Source organism: Elephantulus edwardii, unplaced genomic scaffold (genome assembly GCF_000299155.1).
Source record: "Elephantulus edwardii isolate Elephantulus edwardi_28Jun2011 unplaced genomic scaffold, EleEdw1.0 scaffold00031, whole genome shotgun sequence".
NCBI lineage: Eukaryota > Metazoa > Chordata > Mammalia > Macroscelidea > Macroscelididae > Elephantulus > Elephantulus edwardii.
The window spans coordinates 6,251,361-6,269,565 of record NW_006399781.1 but is presented as its reverse complement, the minus strand read 5'-3'; the positions used below and the strand labels follow the sequence as shown (position 1 = coordinate 6,269,565).

General features: G+C 37.3%; 1 protein-coding gene across 1 annotated transcript in view; it reads right to left on the bottom strand.

Moving 5' to 3' along the window:
- ATP11B (ATPase, class VI, type 11B) overlaps positions 1 to 18,205 on the bottom strand; it is a 104,418-nt gene that overhangs the window by 10,561 nt on the left and 75,652 nt on the right. Inside the window, exons 23-27 of the mRNA XM_006884050.1 lie at positions 17,038 to 17,165; positions 13,783 to 13,921; positions 5,226 to 5,291; positions 4,637 to 4,740; positions 3,015 to 3,180 (exon numbers count right to left, since the gene is read on the bottom strand). Coding sequence (XP_006884112.1) covers positions 3,015 to 3,180; positions 4,637 to 4,740; positions 5,226 to 5,291; positions 13,783 to 13,921; positions 17,038 to 17,165 — 603 coding nt within the window. The remainder of the gene's footprint in view (positions 1 to 3,014; positions 3,181 to 4,636; positions 4,741 to 5,225; positions 5,292 to 13,782; positions 13,922 to 17,037; positions 17,166 to 18,205) is intronic.

Sequence of the window (18,205 nt, the reverse complement as noted above, 5' to 3'; positions counted from 1 at the left end):
TAGTCATTTAAAAAGTATTTTGACAAGGAACATGTAGATATGAAAATGGCTTTCACCTACAAATAAAAGGATTGGTTTATTGTGCATTTCATTTTCTCATCCATTTTAATCCATAGTAGAAAAACAAAAATACATATAAAAATCACATTTTTAACATTTTCTTGACTGAAGGTCCTCCTTAGGGAGGTTTAGTGATAAGGAATTGTGCTGCCAATGCAAAGGTGCCTGGTTTGAATCCACCAGCTGCTTTGAAGGAGAAAGATGGACAGTCTCCTCCTGTGTGATTTACTGCCTCTGAAAACCCACTTGGTAAACAACAACAAGAAGAAAGGTCCACCTTCAGGCTCCAAATACTTCCTATAGAATCCTTTAAAAAGAGGTTTAGAAAAAGTTAAGAAGAAACATCATTTTCCACATTAAGAAATCACTATTAAAGATAACCCTACATTTATTTGTAAAGGCCACATTAGAGTTTCTAAGTATAAATATAAATAAGAGTGATTAGTTACTCTTATAAAGAATTAAGTGGTGGTGTCAATTTTTTAAATGATGCTATTCATGTATTCTGGTGAAATGCAACATTACATAGACCAGTGGAGAGACAAGTGTTTCCCATAAAGGACTAGAAAAATTATGATAGACAACACCTCAATATCACACTCTCTTACTGTAAACATTTTTCTCTGATTAGAAATCGTAAGAGAGGCAGGTCTTTCTTGATACAGACACAGACATACATTGCAGAGTGGAAGTCTGTATGGAACCAGCCAGGTACAGGTCGACAGTACAGTCAGACCCTGGTTTGGCCTATCTGACTTCTACTACTACCTGTGCTGTAACGCAGCACTTCTGAATAGGTTCTGTCCTGGCTGATGGATGACATAAACGAGGGACAGACTAGAATTTGACAATTTAGATGAAAACGTGAATGGGAAAAATGAAGACCAAACACGGGAATATCAGACTAAGAAGACATGTGGTTAGCCCTTTCAGGAGCCTGATGTGTGGGATTAGCCTGTGAAAACTACTCACACAAAGTTGTGGGACTAGCCTCCACCTCTGACAGCCCTGCTCATGTTTTGCACATTTACTCTTGAACAGATTCTTCATCACATCACTGCCACTGGTTGCACCTGCAGCTTTCAAGTCACTTCAAGTGTTTTCCTGCACTAAAATGAGGTTAAGCAGACACTGTATGCATCTGGTTTGACTGACCTACAAATTCTTAAGAGACACAGGAACTGATTTCATCCTAACCCAGAGCCTGCTGGAATTAAATTATGTAAATTTTTCAGCCCACCCTTATGGTAACTATTTCACTAAACAACTACAATGTATAGGTCCTATGTTAGGTACTTCATATTATCTCTAGCCATCATGTAAAATAGGAATTACTATTTCAATTATGTAGAGGAAATTGCGGCATAGAGAAATTACTTGATCAAAGACATATACTTTCTAAATGTTAAAAGCAGTATTTAAATTCAAGTTTGTTAGGCTTCAGAGGCTTATGCTGCCTTAATGATGTTAGAACACAGATTTGCTAGGATTAGGTTGTGAAAGTAAATATATGCTAAAGAAATGCTGATATAATCAACTAAAATGAAAACTAATGTACCATTTCAACTCAACTCATTGCTGCTGAGTTGGAATCAACTGATAGCTGACACTCTAGTGCATTTCGGTGGCTTTAAATCTCATGGGAGGAGATGGCCTGTCTTTCTCCTGAGGAGCAGCTGGTGGATCTGAACAGCTGCCTTTGGTTGGCAGGGCAACTCTCTAACCACTGGGCCACCAGAGATCCTTAATGCACCCTTTAGGAAGCCCAAGAGAAACGACAAAACAGTGAGCAACTATCCTAGTTGCAGCACAGATATACAAATAAATTTCCAACATTAAACTAAATTTACTTGGCAGAACTAAACACAATGTTAAGAAATTTCAAGCTAAGTAAAATAAAACTGAGGTGGATCAACTAATCAGCTGTTACTTGAGTGCAAGAGCTGATTAGATGCTGTATCTGAGAGCACAAATCCAAAGCTATGGTACAGTTACCACAACAAATTAAGACATTTTTCCTTGCTTGTGTAAAGTAAAATACAAAAAAAAAGGTAAATTCAACTAAATAGCTAGTGTTTCTTGAGTCTCTACCACAGATCTGAACATTTTTTTTCATTTAATCATCATTACAAAAAAGAAGGAAATAGGCATTCCTATGAAATTTTCACTAATAAGAAAATGGAGACAGTTATATAGCTAGTGGCAGATACATGTCCAGTCCCCAAAACCAAATTCCTAAGCACTATGCACCACAATGCTAAATATTTTCTGTAGTTTAAGATTTATTAATAAATACTCAGCAAGAGAACATATTTAAAAAAAATCTTTGTGAAAACTATGGAAATTAAAGAACTTCTACTCTTGAAAACAGTATAAAAATACAAATCAAATTCTGAAAAAAAATGTATATTAATTTTAAGTAAACCAGTATAAAATAAAATCTTTGTGAAAACTATGGAAATTAAAGAACTTCTACTCTTGAAAACAGTATAAAAATACTAATCAAATTCTGAAAAAAAATGTATATTAATTTTAAGTAAACCAGTATAAAATAAAATTTTTAAAAGCCCACCTAAAAACTAATCAAATTTTAATGTTCCCAAGGACACAGATATAAAATTCTCAACTACACAGATACACATAAATCTGATCAACTGCTGTGACAAAATTACCTAAAACACACTTAATATTATTATCTGGACATAATGAAATAATTTTTTATTTTAAATATTTAACATTATATTAAGAAAAAACATGTATTTTGAATGATCAGAAGTCATAAAACTAACAAAAACAGGTAAGAAACAACTTGAAAGAGTTTATACAGCAAGAAAGTTGCTTAACACAGGAATGTGTAATTTCATCCTTTATGACCTAGCAGATTATAATGATGACTATTCATTCATTGTTAAAATTTTGAATTTAAAAAGATAATATATATAGAAATTGCTTACCTGTGCCTTTTCAGTACTTGTAGGATGGAGCTGTCGGTCAAATACTTTCTTTACAATATCAAGAAATAGACATGTAACAACCATGAGAATCATGGCAAACCAAACAGAACCACTTGACAGGAGCTGAATAAATACAAAGTACATATTCTGGGAACTCAAAAATGGCCTGTAAGGGAACAAATGTGGGTTTAATTAAAGTGGAAAATGAAAGACTTAAAGACATCATATAAACCTACTATATCTGAAATAAATTTATAAGAATGCCCCATACAAGTGCTCAAAATTTGAAAAGAGTATAAGTAGCTGAGTAAGTGATGAGACAATATAGACTTAATTGAAAATATAATCTAGTTTAATACTTCCAATGTCAGCCTTAGTCATTATCAATGCCAAGTAGTATTGATTAGATAATTTCTAGTGATAGGATATTAGTAGGAATGTGTAGTAATATAATAATGCAGTAAAATAGACTTAAAAGACTGACAAAAGAAAGAAAGTGTTTTCTACTGAGCAACTAAAAGATTGATTATTTAAATCTTAGGTTAAAGAGTCTGTATTCAGCTTTTCTAAAAACTCAATGCACTCACAGATACTTTTTTTTTTTAAATTTTATTTTATTTTTATCATTTGTGTGTGTGTGCCGTCAAATCAGATTTGACTGGTACAAGGAGATTGTTTCCTCCTTCTCCAGCAAAGCATCTGGTGGATTTGAACCGCACACCTCTGGGATTGCGTGTAGCTTCTTGCCACTAGGCCACCAGAGCTTGCCCAGATACTTGTTTTATATAGTAGCAATCAATGTACAATTTTTTTTGGTGTGTGTATAACACACACACACACACACACACACACACACACACACACACATACCCCCTTTCAAAAGAATATGGGAAAACGCAGAAATTGAAAAACTTAGAAAAAATGTAACAAAGCACATTCACAAGTGTTCTTTTATGGTCCTAAATGTAAGTTAATATCTAGCAAAGTTTTTAACTTGATAAGAGGATCAAATGCATAGCAAGCAAACATATAAATTTTCAAAGGAGAAATTTTCCCTATCCCTCACCTGCTGAAGAATCTTAAGAAAGGCATTAATTTTTAATCTATCAGGGCAGCTATGTATTTGTTTCTATCAATAAAGATAAAACAAATTTTTTTATTTCTCAGAGAGAAGTTTATTCATACAGAGTTTTAAGGTTCTGTATGACTTTATCACAAACATAAAATATATTACAAATGAATAATTTAGAACCAATACGTTAGTATAAAGAACATCAGTTATGCAGTAAAATAACATAGGGGTTAAATCCTCACTTTGCTACCTTAAAAACCAAATAAACAACTCAAAAAATCCCCCAAATCTTTGTGACCACTTAGTTAAAGACCTACATGATAAAAAATGAAGATACATTGAGTTTTGTGATGAACAAATATTATCTTATGGAAAACATTTGGAATATAGTTACTATTAGATAAACATTCATTTCTTTCTCCATATCATTAAAATGAATTGAAAGAAATGAACTTATTAACTCTGTTATAGCATATTTTGTGTAGAATTATGACAGCATATATTTATTATAGTTAAATCAATATAATTAAAATACAGAATAGTCACTCACCAGAGGATCCCTCCATAAAACAAGGAAAACACAAAATAAAATATAATGGACCCCCAGGTTACGAGATGATTGATCCAGGTCCAGAAGTGAGTTTCCAAAGCCATCTAAAAAGAGAAAAATTTTTTAAAATCCTTAGAACTATAAAACAATGACTTTACATTTTTAGATAAAATTCAAGAAAAGGTCCTTAAAATACTTTATGTTTTTATAAATACTTTTATTTTATATTCTATTTCTTCTGTGACTTGGAAACATGGAAATTTCAAGTAAATGATTTTTATTTTTTTTTTTAACACCATAGCTTAAAACAAATTGTGTTCTTTTATACTATATACATAGAAATAAACCTTTATTGGGTCATAAAACTCAACTGAGATTTTAAAAATTATAAATTTATAAAATAATTGTTTTATAAAAATGGAAAAAAAAATTAAACTAGCAGTCAGTGCCATTATATATTGTAGGGAAAAAGGGAGGGGGAGAGAAGACCGTAAGTCCCAAACTATGGCCAAGTGAAGAAAATTTACTTATACAAAGCCCAAATTTGTCCTTATTTCTTTTGTTCATATTTCTAATTTCAGTACTATACCTTTACTGTGACTGTAATAACCATGACTGTGAAGACCAAAGTGCCAAATGTCCAGTTTCCAAACATCTAAACACAAAGAATCAACTATTATTACATTTTGTATCAATCGGGTATTAAGTAAGAAAAGGAGTAAGAAGACATTTCATTTCACTACTAAAAATCACTTGCATTCCTTACGTTAGGTGGCCTTTGAGACCTGGGATTATTTAGTAGAGTGTAGAACAGAGGAGACAAAATACCAGAAGCCATTGTTATGGAGAGGATGCCTTCGCATAATTATTATCAGACTAGAAATCTATAGATAGGTTTAGACACTTAACTCTAGAAGTGTATGTCAGAATGATACAGAAGTTAGTGATTATTCCTGTCATACACGTAAAATGCTTTCCAATCAGAACTATTTTCTGTAACCATTACAAGAGAAGTTATAATAGTTCACTTGTTACTTGTCTTTCTGGACATAAATAGAACAAGAAATCACACACAACACTAAGACCTGAAAGGAAAGGTAACAGACACTGTGATTACTTATCAAAGGATTCCATATAAGACTATAGTCAATACCAGTCAGAAAGTACGTCATTGGGCTTTAAAGCCAGATTTACTTAAAAAAAAACAAAAACAAAAAAACAAAAAAAAAAAGCAGCTCATTAAAAAAGGTGTAAGACTGCCCAAAAAGGTCAAGATCTTATTTCCAGAAAAGAATAAAAATGTCATAAAATGTTAAAATTTTTAACAAAAATCAGAATTCTTTCTAACAATTAGCATATACTTGACAAATTAATGCCTGTCTCATATTTTTCTCATTTTCAAGATGGAGACAAACCTCATAAATTTTTGTAAGAATTAGGATATACGAAAAGAACAGAATGCCTGATATATAATAAGTAATCAACAAATTGTTGTTATTGTTGTTAAGTGCTATCGAGTCGCAGGTGACTCATAGCGACCCTGGGAAGGAGAGTTCTCAACACTTGGGTGCCTTTCATCCTCTCTCCAGGTTCATAGGGTTTCCAGAGGCAAGCTATTACGGAAGTGGATGCCACGCTTCCTTCTAAAATCAACATATAGTAGTTAATAATATTTTATTATTCATTATTTTTCAAGAATGTAATAATAACAACTACTATTATTACTTATTACTATCCACTAAGAAATAATGCATATTATCACTGAATGTATTTATGTCAGAAAGGGCAAAAGGGAAAAGTTAAACTGCTTATTTTCTTGCTTTTGTAATCTATAGAAATGAATGAGAAAAATGGGAGGGGGGAAAGGAAAAAAAAATCCCTTCGTCTGTCCTGAGTTGGGAGATCTCAGTACACAGATAATCAGTCTCCTGTTTGAGGTGCTGCTGCTTCCAGGGATGTGGGCCTGAAAGGGTAAGAACCACACACACACACATCAACCCTCAGCAGACAGCTTCACTGGTCCTGATTGGAGGTGAGTTAAGTACTTTCCTTAGAAGCAGAGGATGATTTAGGGTTTCCTCCCTTGTATTCAAGGTCCTGGAATGCATATAAACAGGTATACAAGGCCTTTTTTTGAGGGGAGCTGGAGAGGGTAATAAAATTAGCAAAAGAAATTTGTCTTAAGTGCAACTAATCAGTGAAACCTCTTATTATTCTCTTTCCATTCTGTTCCTTGTAAAGGCTCATAATAAAGTGAGTGGGAAAGGGTATTTCTGAGATCTAGCTAAGGAGAAGTAGAGTTGGGCTTCCATGAGATTCTGGTTTAGTGGCTCATATTTTCGTTGTCGTACTATCTGCCTGTCAGTTACTCACAGCCTGGTGGCTACAACATTGGAAGTTTTGTCATCAGTATTTCAACAGCAACAGGGTCACTCATGGGTAAAGGGTTGTGGACTTTCCAAACCAAGAACGTTTTGGTGAGGTATTTCTGAGAAATGTTAAGGCTCACAAGAGAACAGCAACTGATCCAGTGCTAGCAGATGAGTACTGACATTGGCAAGTACACACAACAGCTGCACAACAGACATGTCAGCATCAGGAGGACAGAGCAGGACCAAGGACCACACAAGGCCAAATGTTGAGGAGGAACAACAAAACAACAAATTTACATTACTGACAGTCACTTCAACAAAAGTGACTTCGTAATTGTATGCTAATTTCCTTTACTTTTTTTGTTGTTGTTAGATGCCTGTTGAGTCATATGACTCTAGTGACCCTATGAATAGCTGACCTGAACTCTGCCCTATCCTGTGTCATCCTCATTATCTCTGACATGAGAGCCCGTTGCTGAAGTCAAGGTATCAATCCATCTTGTTGGAGTTTTCCTCTCCTTTGTTGACCCTCTGTTTCCAGGGGAAAGCCTTGCCTAGCTACATGTCTAAAGAATGAAAGCTGAAGCTTCACTATCTGCCTCGAAGGAGCACAATGGTTGCACTCTTTCCAAGACATATCTGTTATTCTGGCTGTCCATGGGATATTCAATGCTCTTCACCAACACTGCAGCTTAAAGGCATCAATTATTTTATCATCCTTATTCACTGTCTAGCTCTCAGATGTGTAACCGGAGTCTGAGAAGACCACGGCCTGAATTAACACTCTTGGTACCAGCAATCAGAAAACCAGGATTGCATTGGACAAGTCTTATTCCAAGGAAATCTGCAAAATGGTGAAGAGCAATGATATTAGTTTGAAGACTAAAGTGCACCTGATTTAGGCCATGGCCTGTCTTACTTTATTGTTGTTGTTGGTATGTGCCATCAAGGCACCTGCAACTCATAGCAACACTATGTACAACAACCTTAAGCCCTGCTCTTTCCTGTGCCAATCTTATTGTCTTTAATACACCTACCCCCATAACCCCAGTTACTGAATGGACCATGGACTACCAAGAAAACGAAGAGGTCTGTCTTAGAGAGGGTGAAACCAAGTTTCTCCTTGGAGGCTAATATTTTGAAGTTCCTTCTCATATACTTTGGTCACAGGCCCAGGAGAGACTGGTCCTTGAAGAAGGACATTATACTTGAAAGGGTAGAAGGACAGCACAGGAGAGGAAGACCCCAGATGAGATTGGTTGATACAATATCTAGGGCAATGGGGGTATGTCAGAATCAGTGAGACTGGCTCAGGACAGGGTAGGCTTCAGAGGTCTTGTACAGATGGTCACTATGAGTCCCAGGTGACTTGACAGCACACAACAACAACAACAACAACAGTATTTTAATTGTGCTCCATTGGTTTAGTGGTAAAGTCACATCATTCAAGTATATCAGTTGCTCTGTAGGAGAAATAAGGGCAATCTACTCCTATGCGATTTACTGCCTCTGAAAACCTGCTGGAGGGTCAGCTATGAGTTGCTTCTGACTCAATGGTATATAACAACAATAGTACTTGAAATACTTTAACTCTTTCAAATCTGCATGGGCTAATCAAAACACTTAATATTAATTCTTTTATCTTGAAGAAACGGAGTTAAAACTTTACCTAAGAGTTCAAACTTTTTTTTCACAATTGCAAATATTGGCTCTCATTGGATTCCCAAATATATTTTGTAATATTCAAGTACCATCAATTGACATAATTCAGCTACCAGATCCTGCCCTGGATGTGCTCACCAAGTTGTGCCAAGAAATCTGGAGAACAACCACTTGGCCAACTGACTGGAGGAGATCTATATTTGTTCCCATCCCAAAGAAGGGTGACCCAACAGAGTGTGGAAACTATGGAACAATATCATTGACATTTCACATGCAAGCAAGATTCTACTGAAGATTATCCAAAAACGACTGGAACAGCACATCAGCAGAGAATTGCCGGAAATCCAGGCTAGGTTTAGGAGGGGTCGTGGTACTAGGGATACTGAAGCTAATGTTAGATGGATCTTAGCTGAAAGCAGGGGATATCAGAGAAATGTATATCTGTGTTTCATTTACTATGCAAAGGCATTTGACTGTGTGGACCATAACAAACTGTGGCTGACTCTGAGAAAAATGGGAATCCCAGAACACTTGATCGTGGTAATGCAAAACCTATATTTGGACCAAGATGCAGTTGTCAGAAAAGAGCAAGGGAACACTGCATGGTTCAAAATTGGGAAGGGCGTACAGCAGGGATGTGTCCTGTCTCCATACCTTCTCAACCTGTATGCAGAACAGATTATCTGGGAGGCTGGGCTCTATGAAGAGAAATGTGGGGTCAAGATTGGTGGACGATTTATCAACAATCTACGATATGCAGATGACACAACCCTGCTTGCTGAAACTGAGGAGGACCTGAAGCACTTGCTGCAGAGGGTCAAGGACTGTAGCCTCCAATATGGATTGAGGTTTAAGGTCAAGAAGACAAAGATTCTCACCACTGGACCAACTGGCAGCATCAGGGTGGATGGAGAAGAGACTGAGATTGTTCACAGCTTTAGTTTGCTTGGCTCAACAGTCAACACTCTTGGCACCAGTAGCCAGGAAATGAAAAGACATTTTGATAAGAAAGTCTGCTGTTAGGGACCTTTCCAAAGTTCTGAAGAGCAATGGTATCTCTCTGGAGACTAGGGTGTGTCTGATACAGGCCGTGGTCTTTGTAATCACTTGTTATGCATCACAGAGTTGGACAATGACTCAGGAGGATAGAAGGAGCATTGCTGCCTTTGAGCTGTGGTGCTGGGGAAAACTATTGAGGGTATCATGGACTGCTAGGAAAACAAACAGATTCACGCCCGAGAGGGTTAAACCAGGCTGCTCCTTGGAGACAAGGATTCTGAGGCTTCGTCTAACATACTTTGGACATGCTGTAAGGAGGCTCCGGTGCTTGGAGAGGGACAACATGTTTGGGAGGGTGGAGGGACAGCGCAAGAGAGGAAGGCCCTCTATGAGGTGAATTGATTCAGAGACTGGGGTAATTGGGATGAGTGTGTCAGAGACAGTGCGATTGGCACAGGACAGAGCAGAGTTTAGGGCTGTTGTACATAGGGTCGCTATGAGTTGCAAGCAACTCGACGGCACATAGCAACAACAACAACATCAATGAAAAGGGAAATTAAAGGTGACAAATATTAAGAAGGAGCAGTAGAGGAATATCAACTATGATATTAATTAATAGCTAAAATACTCTTATCCTTGTTTTTATGTGCTGTCAAGTTGTTTACAACAGCTATGAACCCTGCTCTATCCTGGGCCCACTTTATCGTCTCTGACACCCATACTCCATTACCCCAGGCACTGAATCAATCCATCTCATCGAGGATTTTCCACTCCCTTCCAAGCATGATGTCCTCCAGGGATCAGTCCCCTCCTTGCAACATGTCCAAAGTATGTCAGATGAAGCTTGAGAATCCTTGCCTCCAAGGAGCAGCCTGGTTCCCCCCCTCTAAGATGAACCTGTTTGTTTTCCTAGCAGTCTATGGTATAGTCAATACTTTTCTCCAGTACCACAGCTCAAAGGCTCTTTCTATCATCCCTCTTCATTGTCCAGCTTTCTGACAGATAGCAAGTAATTGTAAAGACCATAGCTGGAACCAAGCACACCTTAGTCTCCAGACTGGTACTGTTGTTCTTCATAAGCTGGAGAGGTCCCTGACAGCAGACTTTCCCAACATCCTTAGATAAAAAAGCTCAAAAAGCAAACCCCCCCCAAACAAAACCAGACACAGAATGTAGAATTTCCCTGTTAGATCTCAACCTCAGATAACTGACAATTCTTTGTCCTGTTTTCTATCACGATCATTTGTTCACATTAGCTTTTTCTTTACACTGGTCCCACTTGCTTCAAATATTTTCCTTCAATCTTTTCTTCCTTCAACCATTTGCACATCTCCTGAACATATAACGATGTGTGTGTCCATACAAACTTCTTCATAGACATCTAAAGCTTCAACTTTGTCTCTACTCATATGTAGCAAAGGAGAATGATGGAAATCAAAGGCTCAAAGAAGAAACTAGTGAATGGACTAACAGCCACATATCCGCAACCTGACACCAGCAGTGATACCAACAATCTGACCACAGAAACTATATAGTTCCAGACAGAATGTGAGCAGGGAAACCCAAAACAGAACAAAGCTATTCCTGCTTTGAAACAAGGGCCAGATCTACTGGACTAAAAGGAACTAGAGAAACATCCAAGATTATTGCCCTAAGATTATTGCCTTTGGACTTGGAACTGAAACTATTTCTGCACGTCAAATACAGTCAAATATCAGATTGACTTATTAAAAAAAAATCACCTATGAGTAATGTGTTCTTTTAAAAAGAAACTAGATGGCACCAAATGGTCAACTAACTACTCAAGAGCAGAGATGGGATGGTGAAGAGAGAGAAACGAAATCGATGTTGAGAGTACAGAATGGCAGTGATGAGAGTACTGACACACTGTCAGAATCATGACCCCCGGCACAGAACAACTCGCCCAAGAATATTTAAAAGGGAAGAATGATTTATTCAATTTAGTGTATAAACTTGAATCAAAATTACAGTAAAAGAGCAATGTAACAGGAAGCATTCAACACATCCAGTGCTGTGCTGAACAATGAGATGTGGACTAGGAATCTAGACTTTTAAATTCAGGATGACATGAGAGAGGTAGAAAAAAAGCAGAGGGGACTGTGGGCTCAGCCTTGCTTCATGGAGAGAGGCTTTGGCAGAGAGGCAAGAGCACTCCAGAGAGAAAACATGAGCAATGGCTTGGAACTGGAATCAAGCACAACAGACCTCCTGGGAGAGCCAGCAGGGAGAGTTCAGTCCAAGGGAGGGCTTCTGAGGGACATTGATTTAGTGGAATTAAAGAGGTTTGGGTTTTTCCTTTTAACCTCAAGTTGTAATTTATAATCTTTTACATTTTTTTTCCTCTTTCAAATGCTTTCTCTCTTGATTCAATCCAGTTTTCATCCTGATATTTCAAGTAAAAATGGGTCCAGTCACTCACATTCTTTTGTTTATTGCTACTAGCATGAGAGGCCATTCTGAACAGAGGGGGACCAGGCTACTACTATTCATTTCTCACAGGAATTTAGGGTTGTGACTAAGCTCTGTAACAGGCTTTGAAGTAACTCTGATCTAAGTTTAAACTTGATAATTTATCACCATAACCAAGTTTCTCAGTCTAAGATTAATTTTGTAGTATGTAATATAGTAATATTTTCCTTACATTGGGTTAAGTTGATTTAACAAATCAGAACATGTACCTGATACAGAGCAAAATAAATTTAATAAAGTTAGTTTATTTCTGTAATGCTGTAATCATCAGGCTTCATAAGCCTGATTAATGTTTTTATCAAAAAATCAAGTTAAGAATGTCCTTGAAAGTAAGCTAGCAATAATTGCTACCTTTCCACTCTGTGTTCTAAAAGGCTCTCCATGGCTAAGGCTGTCCTAGAAATGAATCCTATTTCCTTCTTTACTCTTGCACAGTATGTTCAGAGCTTATTTTCAGTATCCCTCACAAGACTCAAGGGGAGTTCTGGTGGTGTAGTTCATCGGGAGTTGAGCTGATAACTCAAAAGATGTGTCTCGCTGGCAGTTTGAATCCACCAGTGACTCTGGGAGAAAGATGAGCAATCTTCTCTGGTGTAGTTTACAGTCACTGAAACCTCCTGGAGGGTCGAGTATGTGCTGGCTCCAACTTCACAGCAATGAGAAGGAACAGAAAAATAAGACTAAAGGATCCAAGACTGCATGTGTTAGTGATTCCACACATGCGCAGATTTAAGTATACAAGTACATGGCAATGGGTGGCCCATGAGAAAAGTGTGTTGAATAAAGCTCTTCCACATGTAAGTTGTGTATTTCTGTGTCCCCCAAACGTACTTCACAATATTTAAGTATTGTCAATGGAAAAGGAAATGAAAGGTAATGAACAGCTCCAGCATACCACTGTACCACTGCTGTCCTGTCCTCTCTCTAATGTATGTAACTAAACCTGGAGAAAGAAAACCCAATTCTGTCAAATACGTTTCCACATAAGTATTCTGATTAGGATATAGTATATCAAGCAATCTATACTATGTAGTCCTCTTTCCTAATATCACATTTCATAAAAGTGGCCATTCTAAATAAGGACTTGTAACTTCTTTACTACTGCCAGTGTGCACGGAGGAGAGATGGCAGCGCTCCCAGATTGAAAAATAGAATCATGAAATGAAAAACAAACACTAAATAATTATCTCTCATTTGTAAGACAAGAATAGTATTATCTTGTAACAGAATTGAGAGGATTAGTGAAGATTATTATAAAACACTTAGCACAACAGAAAGCCCTAAATTAAAGGCTGCTGTTACTAAAACCTGATCCTGGAATGAATGAACAGCAAAGCGGGGATATCGGCATGGCTTTGTGTGAGTTGATTTTTAAAGAGCAAAAGAGTGTAGTAACTGTATTTTCACATTAAGATTACATTACCTTGCCTTTCTAAATTTTACTATTGTGGAAGTTTTATTTAAGTAAAAAAAAAAAAGCTGAAACAAAACCTCTTACAAATGCTATTTTAGTTTAACATCTACAATTTTAGAATTTATTACTTCTTTCCTCAATGACAGAAATGTTTCAAAACAAAAGAAAAACATTAATATTTAGAAAACTGAAACAACTGTATATCTTACCTGGCCATTTGCAAGCAGAGAAATGTCTTCCCCTAATAGAAAATATGATCCAAAAAAGAAAATGAAGGCATGGCTGAAACCCAGGATGGTCCAATAAAGAAATGTTTTAATGCTTAGATGGCAATTTTTACTAATGTCTCTGTAAAACAAGAGAGAGACAGGGAGAAACAGAAAGACATTAGTTTTCATACTTCTGATCCTATTTACTATCCCTGGGGTAGCGCTAAGGAACTGCAATGCTGACCCAAAGGAATGTGGTTCAGGATGGATCCACCTGACGCTCCACTGAAGAAAGATGGACAGGTTCTTTGACTGCAAATGTGCAGTTTCCTATCTCTAAAAAACTGCTACAGGGTCAGCTATGCGTCGGCTCTCATGCAAGGATAACAAAGAAATAAAGGAATGCTGATGGCACCATGGGTTAAGCACTGAGCTGCTAACTGGAAGGTTGGTGGTGCAAACTCACTAGTTGTTCCATGGAAAAAAGATAAAGCCTTGGAAACCCTATAGGGTAGGGTAACTCTATTTTTCTTTCTTTTTAAATAAAATTTTATTTTAATTGTAATTTTAACAAACGTTTACAGAGAAGTTAGATTTTCATTCATTGATTGTTGCACACTGTTCCCCTCTCCCTCCCTTCCTCCTCCCCCAGTTCACTTTTTTTTTAGCCATTCATTGTTGCACAACTGCCTACGTCCCCCTCTCCCCCGGGTCCTCTCTGCAATGATATATCTCTTATTTTGGGCTGTTGTCATATGTATAATGCCTAATCATATATTTCTTTTTTACAGTACTGCACAGCACCACTTTTTTTTTAAGCGAACCAATTTTTAATTATGTATGAGACACAAAAAACATGGGGTTTTTGATGTATTAAGTAATGTGTACAATACCTTAATTTGGGAAGGATCTGTGAAATGCTCAAAGTATAATTTTCCCAGGGAATTTATGCTCATTACAATATCTCCTTCAGACACCAGGTCCACCCTGAATGGGTCTGCAGTGACACAGAACTTTAGATCACCTTTTTCATCTGCTAACATCAGACTGTCTGAATTTCCTGAGCATGTAATTAACCCCAACCCTGATGTCAGTCCCATTCTACATCAGTGGCACCATGCAGTATTTGTCCCTTTGTGACAGAGATATTTCACTCAGCATAATGTCCTCTAGGGTCACCCATTTTGAATAATATTGCATGAGTTCCTTGTTTTTCAATGCGGTGTAGTATTCCATTGTGTGAATATATCACAGCTTCTCTATCCATTTGTTTTTGATGGGCACTTAGGTCGTTTCCAACTCTTTGCTATTGTAAACAAAGCTGCGTTAAACATGGGTGTGCAATAGCACCACTTTTATTAAGCAGGCCTGACATGGGGGGTTAGGAGGAGAATAAAATAAGAGTGGATAGAGAATGACCATTGCACTGGAAAAGCTGAAAGAAAGAACTGTCAACTGTCTTAGAAGGGTCACTATGAGTGGGAAAAAAACCCCCACTGAACGGCAGTAGACTTTACTAAAGTTTTAATTTGATAGATTCAATAATAAGATAAATTTAAAACTGTCTATGTGAAATGAATGGAGAATCCAACATTGTATGCCTTGCAATTAATAATGTGGAATGGGGTACGCGTAGCTGACGAACTGCAGTGGTGGGGTTGTGGGGGGTGAAAGCTAAGGAAACGTTTATATACCAATTTTACAAATCAATGAAAACAACTGTGGAGGGGAATCGGGGGAGAGGGAGTGAGGAGCAAAAGACAAGTGGAAGATGGGTAGGATGAAGGAAATGGAGGGTACAGGGAGAATTTGATGAGATACAGTAATAAATGACACCATTCAATTGTAATTAATGTTTTTTTAAAAATCTTGGAACTAAAGATAAATTCAAATTTACAAACTGCTTATAATATCATACATCTGTGAGTATAGCAGCTTACATAAAAATACATTTTTCTCATTTAATAAAGAAGTATGAAAAAGAGGCAACACATCCGTTTGACCGTGAAAGTTGGTTTATCTGTTTCATATTCGTGTATAAACATCTAGTCACTTGGCAGTCATGGTCTCTTTTAAGTGGAGTCACCTGAATTAGGCTGAGCACTGAGGCTCCTTCAGTTTCATTTCTATCAAGGCTTAGCCCAGTACGTACTATGGAAGAAACAGTCTGCACTCATGTGGAGTCAAACTAAAAATCAAAGGAACTTAGCGTTTCTGGAACCTAGGTGCATGCCTCCTATAAGAGTTGAAGTCAGACTAAAATAGGGACCCTAAGCTGGTCCCTCAACATATGTTCCACATCACAGAAAATGAGCAGCCCGGGCTATATGAGGCTGGAATGAGTATCCTCAACTCTGAGTTTTGCACTGATTAACTCAAGTCAATCTTGACTGACAGTGATGCCAGTGACTCAACATGGCACAGCAGAACGGCCCCAGCAGGCTTCCAGTCTTTATGGGAGCAGATTCACACAGCCAACTGCAGAATTTTTTGTTTGCAGCAGTGTGCAAAACCACTGTGTCACAAGGGCACCTTTAGCACTGCTCACTATTAATTGGTTTTTATCATTCAGCAGGTATTTTTTATTTCCAAACTATTTTGTGTACCATTGAGTCTGAACTGACACACAGCTGACCCTCCAACAGGTTTTCAGAGGCAGTAAAAACTGCAGGGGCGGTGACTGCCCATCCTTCTTCCATGGAGCACCTAGTGGATTTGAATAGTGCGCCTTTGCACTGACAGCACAATTCCTTACCATTAAGCCGCCAGAGCTTTAGCCACTATTAATTATTAAACAAGGGAGCACTGGTGGCCTCATAGTAAGAAGCTGTGCTGCAATTCAAAAGGCATGCAGATCAAATCCATCAGCTGCTGTGGGAGAGGGATGGGTAATCTCCTCCCGTGTGATTAACTGCCTCAGAAAACCAGCTAGAGGTCAGCTGTGGGTCAGTTCTGACTCAAGGTACACAACAATAATTATTAAACAACTGTTGGAAACCATAAACAGTGATTGTTCAATGCAGTCCTAGAATGAAATGACCCATTTTTAATAACAGTGAAAATATTATTCAAATTTTCTCTTCGATATTCCACACAGTGAGCTAAGTAATTCCCTTGGTAAAGTTTTAATCACCAAACATTAGTGAAAATGAATATATCTGTATATTCATAGGCACTTTAAAAGTTAATAACTGTTGAATATGTAGGTTATAACCAGAAATGTTATAACATTGCATAATACTGGAAAATACTTACCGATAGAGAGTGGGCTTGCTCTGTAATATGTGAGGGTCTATATGTTGTTCCAAAAGACTGTATATCAGAATAGGCAAGGAAGTGAAACAAATATTGTACAAAGTCAGGTACACGCTGTCATACAGTGTCTAAAAAGAGAAATTGGTAGCTATTTTAAATTATATATTACAATCATACTTTCGTATGTCATCACAAAAAAGTACATTTAAAAAAAATGGATTTTTTTTTTCTCTCCATTTAACCCAAAATTCATTTCTAATTGCTAACTGTTTAGGAGCCAAGTGCCTAAGCACTGAGTCTGTAACCACTACTGGTGCCCAATGCAGCCATCATCAATTAATTACAGCTTTCCCAACCTCTTCATCTACAGCGTCGGAATTTTTAATACCATACATCAGGTGGCCCTGTCAATTAGTTAGTGGTAGGCTGTGAGAGAAAACCTGTATGTCATTCCTGGACTCAATCACTAAGATTCCTTCTAAATAGAAAGGAGATCTATGGGCCTACTCTGTAGCATGTTGTGCTAAAGACACACCAAAAGGTTCCTCCCAAATAAAAAGAATTCTGAGTTATTTTAAAAAAAATGAGTACTGAAACAAACCTCCAAGTTATCTATATTGCCTTGATAAGATTCTACAGAAAGAAACATCAGAGATAAGTTGAACCACATTATTGAAATTTCCTCATAAACCTGGAAAGTGTCAATGTGGGATACTGTAATGTGCTGTATATACCCAACAGAAAGATTCTGCTACCGTAACGTGACAAGCAGTTTTTAGCTGAACCACAGCTATGTTTGAGTAAGAGCAGTAATGTTTTGCTGAATCACTGCTATGTAAAGCTAAGTGTAACTGCACAGGTGGTTAAGTTAGGGTAAGTGATTACTGTGCCGAGTATACTAGGATGCCTCCTTTGTACTGAGTACTCTATGAATTTTGTGGGAAGTTCCTGCATGGCTTTGTGGCTTGCCTCCTCCATAGAGTCTCTGTGGGCTGTAATAAAGTGAAGCCTAAGATTCTCTGGGCTCCTCAGGCTTTTTTTCCCAACTGGCCACAGAATCTGAGAATCAGCTTTAGCTGATAACCTCAGATTGACAATCTAATTTTTAAAAGCATCTAGAATTTTAAAAAATCAGTATAAAAAATTATCTGAGACTGTAATCGAAAAT